Source organism: Cyanistes caeruleus, chromosome 6, assembly GCF_971803275.1.
Source record: "Cyanistes caeruleus chromosome 6, bCyaCae1.hap1.1, whole genome shotgun sequence".
NCBI lineage: Eukaryota > Metazoa > Chordata > Aves > Passeriformes > Paridae > Cyanistes > Cyanistes caeruleus.
This window is the reverse complement of record NC_141706.1, coordinates 20912039-20931346: the sequence shown is the minus strand read 5'-3', so window position 1 is coordinate 20931346 and position 19308 is coordinate 20912039. Positions and strand designations below refer to the sequence as shown.

Here is a 19308-nt window from a genome sequence, read left to right as displayed (position 1 = left end):
CTGCTAACATACATAGAGTTAGTCTTGCGTATTTGCTATTTATGGTTAAGGAAATGAGGAAAAAATTAAAGGGGTTTTACATATATTGTCAAATTTAAAATGTCTTTAGTTTCTTATGGGGAGGCAAGGGACAATCTATACAGTCTACATTGATTCCCTTAGGAAACCCTATTTTATTCTTGTGCAATTTTGTGAAATAAAATTGTTTGAAGTTCAAAATGGTCCAATTCTCTGCTGCAGAAAAATGGTAACTGACTTCTCTGTGAGCACCATGTATTTACTTACAGTTGAATGAAGCTGAAATGGCACTTGTTCTTGTAAGTGACCAAGAGATGTCCTTGACACCTTCCATGGGGCTGGGTACCCACTGGGTGGTGAATCAGCAGGCTTTGGCAGCACCCACCAAATGATGCCATGTGAAAGTCCTGCACCTTGGTCTGAGGTTGTTCTTTTTCAAAGCTTTAGAAATTTCTCTTATTTTGAGGACAAGCTTTAGCTTGCCTCAGCAGAGCTAACAGGTCAGGATGACCTTAAGGATGCCCTTAACAGTTTTTTTTAAGTGAAGTAGCCCTGAAAATGGCTTATTAAAGTGGCATCAATTTAGCAGTGCTTTTTTGCAGTAGAATTTTGTGTTTCAGTTTCCCACGTGGAGTTATACATTTCTGGTTTGTGCTCAAGGAGGAGGAGGCAGTTAAAAAAAAAAAAAAAAAGAAAAAGAAAAAAAAAAAGAGTGAACTGAATATTCATGAGCAGGATAAAATAGCATACTTCTCTTGAAACCAAAACATTTTTATTGGGATTTGACTTAATCTCATACAATCTCAATAATATACTATATAGTGATATTTTCTTTAAAAAATACAAGATATTTAATTTTAAAAAACTTTTAAGTTTAAGAAAATTTTTAAGTTTTCTTATTTTTTCCTGAATTTGTTTTACTCATTCTGGTAGCCAAATAAATTAATTTCAATAAAGCAGTAGTATATTAAGTCTCAGTAATAAATATATTGGGGGGAAATCAGTTTCATTTTTTTAGGAGTTTGAGTTTGTTAAAAAGACAGTTCTTCCCTGAGAAATTTGGCAACCTATCATTGAGCAGAGGGATTACAATATTAGAAACAGATAAGGCTTGCTTTGCTGGCCACACTAATGATGTCTCCACAAGTTTGCTTTGTTGAAAGCAATAAGATACACAAAAGGGACCACACTGCTTTCCTGGTTAACTACCTCAGCCACATCTGCATCTCCTTTTCCCTAAACACTGCAAACAAGGTCTCCTGCCAGAAGTGATTAAGTCTAGAAAGATTCTGTGCATTGATGCAGCGCCTACTTATCTCCACACAGACCACCTAACAGGTCTTGTATTTCCATATGTCTCTCCTCCAGTGTATCCTTTCTCCCTTCTATATCCTCCAACCACCAGAGGCTCTGGAGGATCATGAACTTGGTGATTCCAAGCACAATCGTGCAAACAGCCCCACACATGCCACATGTCACAGCCTTCCTCTCAAACTTGTCAGAACCTGTTTGCCTTTGAGAGATGTCCCCCTCTGCTGAATTTTGCTGAAATATTAGTGCTACATGGACAACAGAATCACAGAATGGTTGAGGACAAAAGAGACCACTGGAAGTCATCTGGAGCCACAGTCATACCCTGCTGTGGTTCTACACGCAGCTGGAGGGTCCCTGCAGCCATGGACAAAAGAAGCTCTGCACCAGCCACCTTCTTCTGTGTGCAACTTCTAGCATGAGTTTTCATGAACCCATTGGCTGATTTGTGCTGTCTTTTTAGGAAACCTTTCAGGGCTTTTCCTTTTGCATAAGGATTGCATAAGCTTCAGCTTCCTAGGAAACCAGGCTAAAAAAAATGCAAAGCATATTAAGTGTCACAGCTAAGATTAGAGCCTGCAGGCAGGGATATGTAAACCAAATGTGTGGTATGAAGGAAGCAACAGTGTAACTGAACCCAACGGGCTCCTTGTGAGCTCCTGAGAATCTTTCACTGATTTTAGACCTCTGATGGACTCTCTAGGATGCAGGAATGAGCAAATCTTAGGTTTAGTATCAGAATAAACAGATCTGGGCACAGAAGGACTGAAGGACTTGCTTTGATTTACAGGCACTGTCACATCCTATGATAATTAATTTCGTTAACAGGCCTGATATCAATCTCTCATTACTAAAGGAAAGTGTCAGAAACAGCAGAAATTGCTCTCATTACATATCTGCTCCACCTGGACCAATAAATACTCCTCTCCCCTGCTGGCAGGACTGCCAGTGTCAGGAGAGCAGCTGCACCCCTCGCTATGCTGGCAGAATAGACCAGCAAAGGCAATGTACTGTGAAGCTGTGAGTGAGGACCTGTGCTTTTAAGGACAAGGAACACTCTGCATAGCAGCCAGCTGACCTACATTTACAGCTGAAGATGTAAAGCTGACCCACAGGGACTTCTGTCTAACCTACAAACACAGAAGGAGTGCTACTCAAGCATACCATGTCTTTTGAAACAGGCTTTTCCTGCTCCCACATGTAAGAAGCAGACCAGTTCAATATACCATGGTAAGCCACAGCAGGGAAGTACGTCCCAGGATAACTCCTACTGCCCCGATACGCCTTTCTGCAGGGAAAAAAACCAGTTTTGCCATGTGGAGGCAAACAGAATGAACAGTGAGATGGTAGCCTGGGCTAACCAGGCCCTAGGGTCCCACTCCAGGCACTAAAGCTGCAGCAAATCCAGTCTGCTGTGCTGTCTCTGCTGCCAAGCTCATGGCATCAAAGCTCACAAAAGGAGCAATACCGAGCCACAGACACAGCTTACCACGTGAGCAAGGATAACCTTCAAAATACAAAGGGGACAAACAGTTCATTGTAGGGTTGCTAGGCCATAAAGAGTGGGGAGGAAGAGAGAGAGGCACAACCTTCCCCAGGCACAGTGGTGATAGTTGCATCAGCAGAAGAGAATCACACAGACACTTGGGACCAGATTTTTAACCCCCATCAAACAAAGTAGCTCTGTTGAGATCAGCACAGTGCTGCTCCACAGTGTATGAAGATCTCCCCACTGGCATAAATCAGTCTTTAGAAAAAACAAGCTCCCAGTTAATTTGCTGAATCCTTCCCCCAAAACACTGATTTTTCTTGAACAGAGCACTCCCTGTCCCACTGTTGGAGCTGCAAGGTCACATGACAGCTAAAGAATACATGAGCTCTTTTTCCACTGCTACAGTGGTAAAGGAAAGATGTAAAAGAAAAACTGAAAGTTACTGCTAGGCAACATTTCATATCCTAAGTCCACCTCTTAAAACAGACTGTAAGTGTTAACTAAGCCACCTTGCCTATAGTTAAATTACATCACACCTTTTCATCCATAAATGGCAGTTCTATACTTTGGAATTTTATGAGACAATAAAAGAGCAAGGAGTAGTTCTGCTGGGCTCTGTAAATACATGTAAATAACTGCAGAAGCAAACAATCATTAATAAAGCCTGGATAGAAAGACCTCTCCAAGATTACTGAATGTGAATTTCCTTTTGGTTTCATTTTGCAGAAATCTAATCATCTTTTATCAAAACTTCATACAAACAAGACTTTTCCTGGGACCATGCAAATGCCTGGTGCAGATGCAATAACCTGGGAGCCTGTGCAGCTTAACTGCAGCAGAAGCAGGGACTGACTGCTGAGACAAAGCCACGTGTCTTACTTGCAACTCAGAGCTTGTGTTGGTGTGAGTTGCTGCAGCGGGTGTCTATATTTATCACACACTTGACTGGGTCATGTTTGTTACCTTGGTTCTCAGGTAGAAGTCACCTCCATAGATGATCTTCATGGCATTTCTGTGACACCCTGATGGAGAAAAAGTGTGATGGCCATATATTGGAGCCAACATGAGACATTAATTTGAACACAAACCATTCATGCTTTCATGCATCATATCTTTGTCCTTCCACCCAGACAGAGCCTTGTACCATAAAAGAGGGGGTAAGAAGTTAAATAAATACTTCCTCTTTTTTTATATTGAACTTTGATGTCTACCATAATAAATAAGGTCAAGAGGAATGAGATTTGGTTTGCAGACCAAACAGGTATATTTAATATAAAAAGCTAATCTGCTGTGATAAAACTCCTTGAGGAAATTCCCATCTCCTGTATCACGGATTCTGGAAAATAATTCAAGCCACAGAATCATGGAATCATAGAATATCGTGAGTTGGAAGTTATCCACAAAGACTATTGAGTCCAGCTCCTGGCCCTGCACAGGGCAAGTGCTCACTGTTCCTTTCCTGAGACAAATACATTTTCCTACCATGCTTTTTTTCAAGCACAATCATTTATATTACAAAGGTTGAGGCAATTACCCATGACTGTCCCTGACAAATCTTATCAGTTCAGCAAGCCAATTCCAAATTTTAGTCCTTGAAGATTTCAACAAGTTCATGATCAGCAATGCTTTTTGGCCAAAGTTAGGCCCATTTTACTTGTAGAAAATAGACATTTCTATTCATTCAAGGAAGACAGACTAGGAAAACATTTCAAAAGTGATTACAGGATTCAACATCATAAGCCTCTAAACCACTTTTAAAATCTAGAAGGTCAGAGTCTTTAAAGCTGCTTTTGACAACTTTTAAATATTTTACCCTAATCTTGAGTTACAGCAATTTACAAGAACCTGAGGAGATGACAGATCATTCCACAGTAAGGGACAGCCTGTCAGACATCATTTGTGTCAGCAACCACCTCTTCTAAGAACAGAGGTATTGACCAGCATGTATTCCACCTGGAAAATTACATATTCACTAAAACCTATACAGTCATCTGGATTTATGAAACATTGCAGAGCTTTCTCAAGGGAAAACAAAATAACAAGTATATAATCCTTCTGTAGTCTAGCCTGAAAATTACAGGCCTGTAACACCACATAGAGTGTTTTCCTCACAAAAAATCCTTCCTAAGAAACCAGCTGAAAAGAGAAACCAGGTATGCTGGGCAAACATTTTATATATTAGCACTAAAGCAGCAAATTAAATGATTACACAACCTACACATCCTGTTCCTCCTCACCCTCCCCCCGATTTCAGTTGCCTATGTGGAGACCAATTTTTTCAACTTTGTGCCTTGTACTAGCTCTCTATTTTGAGAGCCTATTTTAGCCAAGGTTCCCACAAATTTACACACTTTAATGGTTTCTTCACCAAAGGAGCAATGCCTTTTGGACACACTTAGCCAGCCAAATTTCATCAAAAACATGACATGATGCTTGGTACGGAAATACACCATCTGCTTTGGGGTTTAACCTTTCATATTGTGTCCATCTTTTGCAAAAGGTTAAGGACACAAGTCTTTGCTTATATAAGGTCATGGGTGAGTGAGTCTGTGCAGTTTTACCATTTGCTACTGCCAAAGCAGAAGCTGAAACTACTCTGGGGATGCTGACAGTGTTGCAGATACAAGTGGCCACAGGTTGATGTCTTACTGATGAAACTTTCCCAAGGAGAGTCCAACAGGTTTTCCCTTCCCCCTGCATCCATCCTGCATCTCCTTATCCCTGGAAGGTTCACATGAACGCTGTGGGGGAGGAAACCTCTTGTGTTTGGGGAAGTAGAAGTGTACATCCATATGTTGTAAATTGTAAAAAAATGCATGCTTTGTAAACACTTCCGTTTACATTAAAGGCACAAGCTGTGCATAATCATTATGATTTTTGGTAGGAACACCCAGAAAGGTCCCAAACACTGTCTGCCCACTAAGGTCAAAGTGGCGACAAGAGCTACACCATAAGGGAGGACATGAGCTGCTCTAGAGAGGCACCCATCCTTCTGTTGAGACTGTGGGCGTAGAAAACAGGGTGTTGCCTAGCTCCTGTTTTCTCCCAGACTGCAGTGCTCTGCAGATAATAATGAGCAAACGTCAGCAAGCTTTGCTTTCCAAGATGGTATTTCCATGGAGATATTCCTGAATGTCTCCAGCTGGTGTCCTGGCTATGGATTTCAGTTTTGCTTCTAAAAGGTACGATAAATAATATGATTAAAAGCAAATAGGGTGTCCTCATTCCAGGGATGTGTGTGAGGCTGGTGGGTTTTTTGATGATGCATCTTTCTCACACACAAAGAAATTCTAATTTTGCTTTGCATTGCATTTTTTCTCTGGTTAGTTTTTATCTATCCCTGCATGCCAGGCATCCTGGAATCTTCTGGATTGTGCACCATGAAAAAGCCATCCTCACATATTCTGTGAAAGAATGGAATTTGCTTGTGGGGAAAGAGCCTTCCTGGTTTTACTGGTGTGATTTGGAACGTGAGGAGGTTGCTGGCTCTGCCACTGAGGTGGGTACAGGATGCTCCAAGCCTTCAGCCTGGAAAACTCTGAGCTACCTAGGGTACCTTCTCCTAGTAGTGTCCATTCCCTTACACAAGACAGTATTTTGCTCAGAAATCCCAGATCAAATATTAGGTTCTGTATTCCCTGAAAATAAATGCCTTACTGTTGCAGAAGCTGCAGAGCATGTGATCAAAGGATGCCATATGGGCCATTTATTAACAATGAAAAATGAATGCACCATTTGTCAGGCTGTAATTGAAACCGAAGAACAATTCCAGTTTTCGCTCCCACTGTTGATCTGGCTATCTGTATCACAGAGCATAAACAGTTTCTTGCCTTATTACTCCTAGCATGAGCCCACAGCATGGATTACACATGGATATTGAGAGTAAACATTTCATGTTGTGACTCAATAACATGCTGGTATATATGTAAGCATATTGCCTATCAGCTTCCTACTTACATACATGTTAATTTGGATTATGTTTATATACATATACAGAAATACAAATTCACATCCAAGCTAATCAACAAACCCAACAAAGATAAAAATAAAATCTCTGCAGACAGTTTACATGTCATTCTGAATTCCAAGTGTTTTAAAATACTACTGCAATTTGCAAGTCCACATTCTAAATGAACATGCTGTAAGAGCATTGCATAGAAACTATTTTAAACTGTCAAAATACGAATCAATGTATTTCCACCTTCTTAACTCAGATCTTAATCTAAAAACAAAACATTTCCAGATAAATGCTTTCTTAAGTCAAAGAATCATAGTTTTCTCTTGGTTTCATTTCTACAGAATTGCCAAATATAATCATTAACAAAGATCACAAGCTTTATATTTTTAGTCACCACCTCTTTCTACTTTTCTCCATTGTTTCCCCTCAAAGTAAAATGTCTAGAATTGCCCTTTTAGCTACTCCAAAAACACTAAGAAACTTACAACATTTACAAGGCTGAGGGAGGCAAATGGGGTGCAAAGCACCACACCAGACTGGCAGCAAAACAGGAAATCTGAAACAGCAAAACAGAATCTGCCATTCTGTTTTGAGGCTGGCTGCAGTCATGGTCTTCCCACTGCTACAAGCTGAGGGCCATGACAGGAAAGGGAAATTCATCCCATGTGATTGATCCTCATCCCCTGCCCTGCCACAGGGCCCTTTGCTTTCCTGGGACTGCTCACAGACCACCAACACAGATCAGGGTCAAGGAGCACTCCTTGGGTGTCCATTCTACCAGTGCCCAAAGTGAGGCCACTTCTACCTTTGGCTTGACAGTGACAGAAATCACCAACATTTTGCCTGTTGTGGCATGTAGAGTGATGGCAAAGTCTCAAAAAGAAGTAAGCAGCCTGTATTCAGCTCTTTCATGGTTACTATTTTGCTGGAACACACCAGCAGCACATCAGTAACAGGGTTTCAAAAAGCCCTTTGAAGAATCAAGAGAATAACTCATTCCACTCCAAATAAATTGCATCCTATTTAGTGGCAAAGCTTCATTTCTACCATGGCTTACCTTCAATGCATCTCATTTAAATTTAAAACTAGCAAAATTCACATCTTCATGCACAGTTTCCTCTCCTTTTATTTCCCTTTTCAGTATTACAATTGCCACAGATTGCAGTTTCACAGATTCATGTCTGGCATTAATACAAAAAACTTCTCCAGGAACATGAGCAGGTACTGAGCTGGTATGTTAATACTACATTTTATACTACATTCGTTAAACTTAAATCTTAACTTGAAATAAGCTATAATTCAGATTCCACAAGAAAATCCCAGGAAATCACAAACACATCTCTAAAACTGGGTATAAAACAGCCTCGTCTTCCATATCATGACAGAGCCTGTGATTTCTAGAAGGGATGTTTGAAATCCAGTGAGTATGAATGTCAGCTTCCCATGGCTCCCTTGGAAGCAACAACAGGCATAGGAATGGTGCAGAAAAACAGTGACAAGGTAAAATGTAGTTAAGACTATTTTCAGGGCCAAACAAATGTTTTAGAAGAGTCAGAGACCAAGTTTGTCAGTGCTACCTGGCACAATTGCACAAAAGTCATACTAAACCATATTCGCTGCATCATTTCTCATTAACACAAGGTCCTACTTCACTCTCACAACCACAGCTGGTAACAGGGCCACGTGACTTCATGGACTGCCATTCCACTTCTCATGGGAGCCAGTTCAACAAGTTATTTCCTTCTGAGCTGAAATAGAGATGGAATTCCACCAGATGAGGCCTCCCCTCTTCCCCACTTGGACATAATGGGGAGACTCCTCCTTACAACTACAGCTGCAAATCAGTGTTCATGTCTCTCCTGTAGCTAAAAACTTGGTCCTCCCGCTCCATCCTCTGCCCAGAGTACTAAAATGTAACTTCAACACAGCTTGGAAAGACAGCTGTGGTGCAGGTGATTCCAAGAGGCTGTAGGCAGCCCCATGCCATCCATTTCTGACTCCCTAAGGAACCCATTGCATCCCAGGCCAGTATGGTACTGCAAAGTTATTCCAGCCAAGTCAAATCATGAATCTGCTCAGGTTCCTCCTTGGCCCTCAGGAAGAAGAATGAAGAAAAACATCATTGCCATCAACAGCTGTGCTACAGCCCAAGGGAACACAAAGTTCTAGCCTGGGAAATCTTTGGGGACTATGTATAGCTTTACTCAGATTAATGTAATACTTTGTCTTAACTCTGAGGAAGCTATATTGTCCTTGCACTATGTTCAGTAGGGATCTGTTTGAAGAAAACACTGATACCCCACTTCCTGCACCACCTCCCCTTAAAAAACCCCTATGAAATATTACAGAGAGAGATTTTGAACAAGTACAGTGATAAAATGCTGTTTCCCAAAACTGTCAAAAATACACATTTTCAAACTCCACTCAGTATCAGGGACACTGCAGGTTGTTAGACTGAATGTTGGTTATTTAGTATCATTTTTGAAGCAGCAGGTACAATGCACTCTCAGGATTAGCTGCATCTTTGTATATTACAGGACTGCTGCAGTCTAAAAAGCTGCATTCCTTCGCTCTGTTCCAGTGCTGCTGGTCAACCATCCTTATGGATGACCAACCAGTTCCTTACGTAGAAATATTTTTGGGGGCTCTTCAGAAATATTTATCTGTAGAGCTGTTTGCAATTGATGCAGGTGCAATGCAGTATCCTGCCACTTTGAGCACCACACACTTTGGGGGCTACATTAAAAACATTCCCTTCCTTTGCTCTGCCCTATTTTTGCTCTGTGGCAAAGCACAACTTGCAAAATGATCCATAGCATCAAACTTCACAAAAGTTACCCTTAATAAAGAAAGGGCAAGATTAATCAGCAATTTTTAGAAGACTTGAGCAAATATTAGCAAGCAGCTCTGGTATTTTGAGTTTCCACTAGCAAAATAATAAAACCAAAGAAAACACTTTAATATCAACATCTTGCAGCTGCATTTTGCTCTCTCATGGCTAAAAGCTTAAATCAATGTGTTGCAGCACAGGAAATAACCAGAGTAGGACACAAACACAGTGTTTTAACTTAGATCATTGCAACAGTTAATCGAGCATTTTGTGACAGCAAGTCATTTACCAAGTACATTTTCACATAATTAAGCAGCAAACGAGACACAGTCCACAGGAGCCGCACATTTAATTGTGTCAGCAATTAGATCACAAAGCACTTTACACATATAGACGTGGCTATACGGACCTGTCCTTCTATACTCACCGTGCAGCAAGGCATGGGTGCTACGTTGGTCTCAAAACAACTGCTTTAGAGCCCCGGGGAGAGCAATCTTCCTCTCACTCTCATCTCGGGCAAGTCAGTGTTTCTGGAAGGTGGCCAGGCAAGATCAGATTCATCAGCCAATAAAATTGTCTAAAGCTGCCGTTCCACAGGAGACCGTTCCTCCGGCTGCAGCCTCAGGAGCAGCCAATAAAGGAGAAAATCAGCATCAGAGTGCAGGCGAGCATTTTGCCCTGTGCCGAGGGTCTGCTCTCCAAAAATCCAGCTTCCCCTGCCTGTGCTGCTGTACACAGTCATCCTGCATGAAAAACGGCTTGCACTTGGCTAAAATAGGTGCACAGCTATTCTGAACACTGACAAGGGTAAAGGAATCAGTCAGGCAGGTGCCTCATGAGCTGGGAAGCAATACAGTGGCATTTGGAGCCATGGATTCATGCTGTTAGAGGGGTACCACACCAGACCTAGCTTTCTGTGGGGCACTGGGAATTACTGCTCACACAACCTAGCTTTACTTGAAGACAGTTCATGGTGGGAAGTGTGGAGACTGTGAAAACCTTATCCCTATTTTATTTTCCAGAGCTGGACCTGCTGCAGTGGCTGCGGGAAGTCATCCTGTTCTCAGCCCCACGTGTTTGTCCTGGACTTCATTGCCATTCAGAGGAGCCCTTGATTTCACCCTGCCAGTCCTACAGCAGCAGCAAAATATCCCAGTGTGCAACAACACTTCACAGAGGAGCTGTCTGACATCCCGGGATCGTTAGGGCTTGCCTTTCCTTGGAAAAACAAAAAAAGCCAGTCAAAAAAAAAAATAAAATCAGTCTTACTATGTGTTATCTAACAGTAAATCCTAAAGGTGACAAGGCATTTCTGACAGTTATGCATGAAAGCAAGTCAAGAAAGGCCTTTGGAGGTCTTTACTTGTAAATTAACTGTCTGAATAAGACCAGGCCTATGTGTTATCAGTCTGAGCACACATATTTTGACAGCAGGTGACACATCTTTGCCACAAAATCTTGGTAGAGAAAAAGTACAGGTGGATACTCACTATTTTATTGCTTTGCTGCCTTTACCTCCCCTAGACTTCCTGAGGTTGAAACTATTTGGATTTGTTTCCACAGAAATTTTGCACCAAGGTGCTTTATCTGCAAAGCTGAGTTGCCACCCAATATGAGGGCAGCTCTGGAGAAATCCCATGTTCTCAGCAACGTTTCTTTCAGTCTCCTGACACAAAAGAAAAGTAAATACCATCCAGTCTTCACCACTAATGTTACATACCCTCACCTACATGTATTGGAGAACAAAATTGTCTGTAGTGCAGACAGCCCTTTAGAAGGTTAAGTCTTTGCAAAAAGCTACACTGCACCTTGAATTGGGGAGGGGGTCTTAATGAAAAAGCAAACAATAAAGAAAAAAGATATTAGAATATGAAGATTGGAAATTAGATTAGATATTAGAATAGGGTCAGCACTACTCTCATTAACAATAACTGTTTTTCCTTTTCATATGCCATTGCCTTTAATCTCCTGGTTTATATGGATATATTTTTAGATATTTATATGAGACCCCTTCTCTCTTTCTACATATTTATGTGAAGCCTCTCCTTTCATGCTGGTACTAGAGCTATTTGGAGGACAACAAGACAAAGAGGTTTCCCCAGAGCTCTGAAGGCTGTGTTACACTGGAGGAGCTGGAAAAGAGGCTCCTCAAAAGCCACGCTATGCTAAAATCAGGCAGGACAGAGGCACAGCCTAACCAAATTCAGCGGCATTGACTTTGTACTCTGATCTTGAAAAGCTGCATGTGCAAGCATTTATGATCTGTATTTTCCTTTGATGTAAATTGGCATAGACCCATGTCAATTTACACAGGATTTTCTTCCAGCTGGGGATCTTCTGCTATCTCTGGAAAAACACAGGGTTCCATTTGGAGCCCTGGTATGCTGCCATATTGTCCATTGAAGGGCAGCGCTGGGCAGGGAACGCACACCAACCTGAAGGTGAGCACATGCTGAGGGCTCCCTCAGGTAGGGCCTTGGGTCTTGGAAACAGGCAAGTAACTTCAGAAAACAGTGTCTTGGCTGCAGAGAGGCAGCCAAGCTGGAAATACACATCCTCAGAGCACCTGGCTCAAGGAAACTAAGGGACTCTTGACAGCAGGTGAGGAGCCCCCTTTCTCTCCAGGAGCTGGAGAGCACAAAGCCAGCAGCAGGCCAGGACTCACACCAGTGGCACAAAAAAGAGGGGGATGGCAAGCAGGTTTCAAGGGCATCCTGCCTCCAGGACCTTCTTCATTTTCACACAGTTGAAAAGAAAAAAATCAGCCAGGCAGTTGTGCTTGGTGTCCCATCCCAGTGGCAGGCATTGGGTTGATTTAGGCTGGGAGTTGTGCACACTGTGCTAAAATCCTGGTGAGCACATACATTTTCTTCTCCTGTGTATTTGGAGTGAGGTCAAACTGCACAGAAAGGCACTGGTGCAGGGTTTAATTTATCACTCATCATAAACTTCAGTTCCAGGATTTAAATGCAGTAATGGAGAACATTTTCTAAGCTGCTTTCTACACATATTTGAGGTGGTTTGGGCTCTAATTAATTTGGAACAGGGCAGGGAGTTCTGAAATTTTCCTTTTCTCTCTCACATCCCTGTGTCCCACTTTAGTTTTAAAGTGGTAAGGCCCATCTAGATTAAGGCACTAGGAGGGAGAAGGAAGAAAAAGAAAAAGAAAAGAAATCTAGCTGAATTAGAGATGGCTGACAGGGAATTTCATCAACCCAGTTGTATACTCAAAGCTTTTCAGAATCCGTAGCAAGAGTGGCCATGCAAATCAGTGAGTCATTGCAACAGCTGAAGGGGAAAAACCCTACACACACACACACACACACACAAAAAAAAAAAAAAAAAAAAGGAAAAGCAAGCAGAACTATGCTCAGAGAGGAGTTTCCATAGTGTGCTTATGCTTTGCCTAGCCATAGCTCATTTTTATTCTCTTTAGCACTCTTTATCCTTTGTGAACTTTGTGAATTAGGGTGGTTTTTTTCTGGGAAAGCTACATCACTTTCTTTCACTAGGATAGCCCAGCAGCATGCAGGAAGCCTATGACACTTCAAGGAACTGAAGCATATCTTTGTAGTTAGAACTAAGGCTGTTAAATCTGCTTTGGGCTTCTCTGTAACACCAGATCAAAAGCTGCTCCCCTCTTCCCCATCTTTTCCAGCACCTGGTCATACAGCTGGCATCCGTGTGTCCTCAGTGAGGGGGTTGGCAGTCTTAACTATTTAACAGTGGTATTCTGCTTTTGTATGTTTTATAGGCTCAGTATTTGCACAGTTCTTTAATACTTTTTTTTTTTTTTTTTTTAATATATATAGATGACCTCAGTGTTAAAAGAGAATGTATTGAATTTTGGGAGAAAACTGGTTTACACTCAACCCTTCACACCTACTTTGATCACAAGGGACAGCAGGATGCTGTGACTTTCTTTAGCATCATGTTTTCTAGCAAGAGTGATGAAAGACCATATTTATGAAAAAACAGTAAAACAATCGGAAGAACTCAGACTATTTTTTAACACACCTCAAGTCTAAGCAGTCCCTACTTATTGGGACTCCAGAAATGTGGAAAAATCAAAGTGCAGTATGCACCAGAAAACAGGCATTGGTTCTAGAGTACAAGAAAAACCAGACTGCAAGAGAGCAACAGAAAATTATTTCCCTGTGAATTGTCTGCCCCTGTGAGAAGTAAGATGCCCTCTCTTGGAGCAGACAGGTCAGCAGGCACGGCACCCAGTGGCCCTTGCTTTGAGGGTGAAGGCTACTTTGGAGTGAGCAGAAGGTGGAAGGAGAGACAAGATCCAAGAATTGGTGTTGCAGTGCTCGGCTCCAGGTTGCTGCACTACTCCATGAGCAGCCTGTCATGAGCAAAAGGGATGAAACCAGCTCTGTCAAAGCTGGGGGTTTTGTGTGGCAGGTACGTGTAATAAACACCTTCTGTGTACGGTGTCCTGTGATCTATCATGACAGATACCTAACTTATTCATTAACACAGGAAAGGAGACCTTAAGTGATTCACAGCTGGAGAAAGAAAGAAAACCAATGCTGCTCAGAGCTCTGATTCAGATGAAGCAACTCTGCAAGTCTAATAATGCAGCTTTTGGCCTTCAGTGTTATTTATGGGAAAAGTGAATTTGAGCAGATCTGCTGGGTTTGCTCAATAAAAGGAAGGGACTGGGTTTTTATTTACACACACACCCCTCCTTAAATCACTTTGACACTGCAGTGTAGAGTCAATGCCCTCTGCTTGGCAGCCTCATTACCATCTGTAACAAGTGTAACATCTCATAAATAATTTATGTTGTAACAGCAAATACAGTTTAGAAGAAAGAAAACATTTAGGAAATCTGGGATCAGAAAAGGCTGAAGTGAGTCAACATGGGCCTCTCTGTTTCCATGGAATTAAGAGCATTACCCTACCCGTCTTAGCTGCAGTCAGACAGCAGCCCAAGTGACCGGGCAGGAAATACTGCATCAGATTACCAGAAAGGGAAGAAGAGCACTAAGCAGGGAGGAAGATCTCCCAGGCAGGGAGAGTACTGGACTGGGACCCAGCAGGAGCCAAACTCGTTTTTCATCTCAGTTGCTGATTTCTGTCCCACTCTAGGCTGGCCCCTAACTGTGAGGGGGAGGAAATCTATATAAATAAATGAAAAATTTTAGCAAACAGCTGTTATGGCATCAATACCCTGTCACATCCCATTTTCTGCTTGTTGAAACAAACTTTACCCATGCTTCCTCTGCTGCACTTGGACTAATTTATCATGCATTATGTATGTTCTTCTGTCTCAGAGTTTAATTATTCATGAATCTCTCCACCCTCACCTTCTTCCCCCTTCTACATGTGCAAGGACTAATGGGTGAAATTTGTCAACTCAAGCCCTCCATCACCACCAGCTCTCCTTGGATCTCCACTCCAAAGGTGTGAGCCTGCAGCCTGGCCCAGCTCTGGACATTGCTGGCTCCTGCCAGAGATCCCCAAATCCATGTATTTACTGACCAGTTTGCCTCAGACCTCGGGAAAGCGTAGGAGCACTGCGTTAGACATGTCTGTTGGTGCACAGAAATGTCATTGCCCCTGGTGCTTCTTAACAACCCTCCTGCTTCTCAGACAGATGCTGTAGGCTGGGGGCAGCCCAGTGTAACCCTTAAATATGTGGGGTGGCCAACAAGGCGTTTACTAAAACCCCAAAGTGAGGTTGGAAACAAATTCTCCTCATTCCCCGCAGTGGCAGGAACTCCCAGGAGCCGCCTCAGGACCCTCAGCGCCCTCCCACCTGGGACAGGCCTCACTGTTTCTCCCAGCACCATTTTCACTCCATTTCTGTCTGGAGGGAAATGTCTGAAGAAGGCAAACCTACCATCTGGGTGCCAGCTTACACAGGGGCCGTGCCAATCTTGTCCCCAGCAATGGCAGGAGTAGGGGAGAGTGGACGTGGCTAGCTCAGACGAGGAGGCCTATGGATGCTAACTGTGAAGCAGGGAGCAAGGTACCTGTGGAAATTGCAGGCCACATAGCTTTCTCAGTCTTGCCTGAGAAAGTGGCCTGAGAAATCATGAGGAAGAATTAAAACAATCCTCAGAGACAGAAAACAGCCTTGCAGGTGCTGTTTGTCTGTTCCTTGTTTTCTTGCAAGAGAAGGTCGAGGGGTGGTGTGCCCCACTGACCAATGATGGTGATGTGTTAGTTTACTAACCAATAAGAGTTTATTTTCTGTACTTTTCACGTATCAGTCTATAAAAAAGATCTGAAGCAATAAACTGAGAGAAATTCTCCTGATCGACTCCCTTGAGAGTCTGTGTCGTTCTTTTCGCTGTTCCTAATAGAGCGACAGAGGCTGGGCCTGATGGCGGTGGGGTGGCCAGGAGAAGATCCATGCCCACTGTGGTGCTCAGGAGATGGCAGCAGAGGAGCAGCCCCTGTGAGGAGAAGGGCCAGGGGCTGCCCCATGATGGACCCAGCTGGCTCCAGCCTCCCCAGCCACACCACCATGCACTGAAACTGGGAAAAGGTTCCCCAGTGAGAGCACACCTCTCACCAGTGGTGAGGGACACTGAGGAACAGCCCTGACAGCAGCCTGGGTGGACCAGAGAGGAGGAACATTTATAAACCCATGGAACAAGGAATTACATACAGCACAGAAACTTTTTCTGAGAGCCAGGATCTAAAAGCTGTTCTCAACTGCCAGCGCCATGTGAATCTTGATTTGACTCAGGTCTGTTCTCAACAGGATCACGCATGGGAGCCATGAAGCACAAGAAAACACTTGATGCCAGCCCAGTCCTTGCAAGTCAGCTCCCAGCATGCAAGTCCAGCCAAACTGAGAAAAAGCACAAAATTATTACTTGCTTCAGTAACTTTAGTGCCAAATACCAGTGCTTGCATTTTATACCAGCCGCCATTTCAAAACAGATGCAAATACTTTTTTTAAAAAACTGAGGATTTTTCTCCTCTTTTTAGTGGCAGTAGTATCCCACAGTGTAGAAGAGGTATAATCTGCTGTCCTGAGCCAGTGCTCTCACCTGAGCTGTATTACTATTTTATTTAGCACAGAATGCCTCAGCACCACTGCTGAATGCATCAAGCATAATGTGCTTTTTTTAACTTTTAAGGCTTCCCTTCTGGCTTGTATAACATTGCTCAGCTGATCTCTTGATTTCCTACATGCAAAAATGGAGCTCTTTGTTCTGAAACCACAGAGCTTTCATCTGCTGCCAAAGGGGAATCCATCTGGGTGCTGTAACTTCCACCCTTTGAAATGAGTCCTCCCCACACCCATTAGCAGACAGGAGGCCTGTGGCCACAATTCAGGATGCCTGCCTGATTTCGGTTTACCAGGGAAGCAGGGAGGATTGGAGAGAGCAGGCATTCTCATCCTAGTCACAAATCCTTCCTCACAGCTAAACCTCACAGGATGGGGGGATTTCCACAGGAGTAGCAAGACCCTATCTACCACTGTCCTTGCCATTTGCTTCCCACATTTGCTGTGAATTTAGTTAGGCAAAAAATGGCATTTCGTTTAACTGTAGAAGTTATTTTGGGTTTTTCCTTCCCTTAGAGCACTATGGAATTGGTTTTATGTGCTGTGGCTCTGCTTGGCGCAGAGAGCCTGGGACTGCTGCTGGGCCTGGCCATGATGGAGATAAAGACTTGGCAAGGCATGACAAGTGAAACATTGCTTTTGTCCACTGCAACTTCTTGGGCTGGCCCCTCTGCTGCTTTTGCATAGCAAGAACCAGATCATAAGGCCAGACACATGCTATGGCTACTGATCTACCCCAAATGTCTCGTTCCCCACCCACAATCCCTAGCCCCAGCAGGTCCTGCTTGCCTGGCCACCCTCACTCCTGCTGCCTGTGACTCAGTACAGCTCAGACCTCCACCTTCTCTCTCACTTTCATTGTTGAGGCTATTTCTTGCTGTAATTAGTCAATTGATTCCCCCATATGTGAACACTGAGGCATCCTGAGACTGTCACTTCAAAGAGCCTTTCTCAGATTCATCACCAATAATTAAAGTGTCTCCACCCAAGCAGACTGTGCTTTTGATCAAGGATAAGCAGTTTGCTCCTGACTGTGGGCCAAGGAAAGCCGTAATTTGATCACAGTGCTGGCAGATGTCCTAGTGAGCAGGGAAAACTCACTTTGTTATGCTTAGTAGCTCCTGCCTTTCAATCATGGGAAATCATAATTTGACTATTAGCATGGAAGAATTTTCCTTACACACCAGCAAAGTTAAAAGGCCACTGTTAGCTTGGAACATGATGCCTTTCCTATGGAGGCTGATGAGAGGCTTCACACTATCTGCTGTTTGCCTAGCAGTTTCTGGGATTTGAGGTTATTGAGATGTTAGAATTTTTGCAATGGAAGTTTTTAACTCTGCAGAAATTACTTACTTTTTCCTTTTCTGTTGTGTGAAACAAGAAGCAGTACCACAGCTTCACTTTTGCAAATATTTGCACTACACACCTGCAATGGAACACACAGGTTTTCCCCACCACATCTCCCTCAGCACAGCAAGAGTGCTTTCTGCTTCCCCCAGCCTTGGGAAAGCAATTCATCCTCACAATGCAGCTGCTAGAAAAGACATCAGTTCATTTTGCAAATTCTTTTTGGGGATCATTTCAAAGATGATTGTCTTTGTTAATGGTACCAACATTGAATCGCCTACATTGAAAGCCCTCTGATTTTATTCCTACTCCACCCATTTTGCTGAAAGGAACTACTTCTGAGCCGTTTGCAAAACAGCCTTCAAATGTTTCCTAAAAATTTTATATCTAAGAAGTCTGAAAAATGGGAGACAATTGCAAATGCTGCTTATTAAAGTGACCATGGTCACCACACCCTGCTGCCTCGTGCCTCAGCTGCTGGTTGTGTTTATCTCCTTTCTCTGGTCATATCATTGATTGCAAACTCTAATCAGGAAATGGTCCTTCCCTCCTTGGCAGCTGTGTCCTCAGCCAAGAGGAAGCAGCCACTTGAGTCCTCCAGAGCCATCCTGCCTTTTCCAGAATTAACTAAACAGCAAAATCATTGTAAACTGTAATGTCCACTGAGTGAAAAGCTCAGTCCCAAGAAAATCTGCAGGGTTGTGTTATTCTGGGTGCAGAGAGCAGTCTCTGCAGACTGTGATGCTGCTGGTTGTGTTTCCACAGAGATTCTGGCTCTACCCTATAAAAGCATTTACAACATATTGATCACTTCATGTAATAAATTGCAACTACAACAATGTTTCATCTGGAACCAATTGACTGTAGTACATAGAATAATACTTCCATGTACTTCTAATATCATTTAAAGCCAATGACTTTGAAAGAGCTGTAAGGCTCTGGTTTGGTAATAACATTGTGCCTTCCTCAGGCTAACTTATAAAATTTCATTGCAATAGAATAATGTAACCAGAGGGAAAAACAATTTAAAAATAAAAAGTAAAAAGATATCTAATTTCTGTCTGTGAAATGGAAAGTGGATAACCTAAACATATATGATGGATGGCTCAGTGCCATGCTCCTCAGGAAAGAGCATGTATTTTCTACAGCTCTTTAGAATAAGGTCCTAACTCAAATATAAAAATCTGATTAAGAGAATACTGTGAAAAAAATATGCCTTGAAATAGGTCAACAAATAGAATGCTAAAATCTACATATAGGAGAGCTGTTGGAGTTAGGGGAACTTGCCTTCAGTTCTATGTGGCTCAGAATGCCAT

At 42.7% G+C, this 19308-nt stretch overlaps 1 protein-coding gene across 6 annotated transcripts in view; it reads right to left on the bottom strand.

Moving 5' to 3' along the window:
* Positions 1–16366, bottom strand: part of OSBPL5 (oxysterol binding protein like 5) — a 179827-nt gene extending 163461 nt beyond the window's left edge. For 2 of the 6 annotated variants that reach the window (XM_023929030.2, XM_086892610.1), the window contains exons 1-2: positions 15464–15987; positions 10037–10827 (exon numbers count right to left, since the gene is read on the bottom strand). In XM_023929030.2, coding sequence (XP_023784798.2) covers positions 10037–10051 — 15 coding nt within the window. In that variant the 5' untranslated portion in view covers positions 10052–10827; positions 15464–15987. Of the gene's footprint in view, positions 1–3784; positions 3844–10036; positions 10828–15102; positions 15394–15463 lie in introns of those variants that run through there. The other 4 variants (XM_086892603.1, XM_086892604.1, XM_086892605.1 and 1 more) reach the window with 4 other exon arrangements.
* Positions 16367–19308: the final 2942 nt, after the last annotated feature.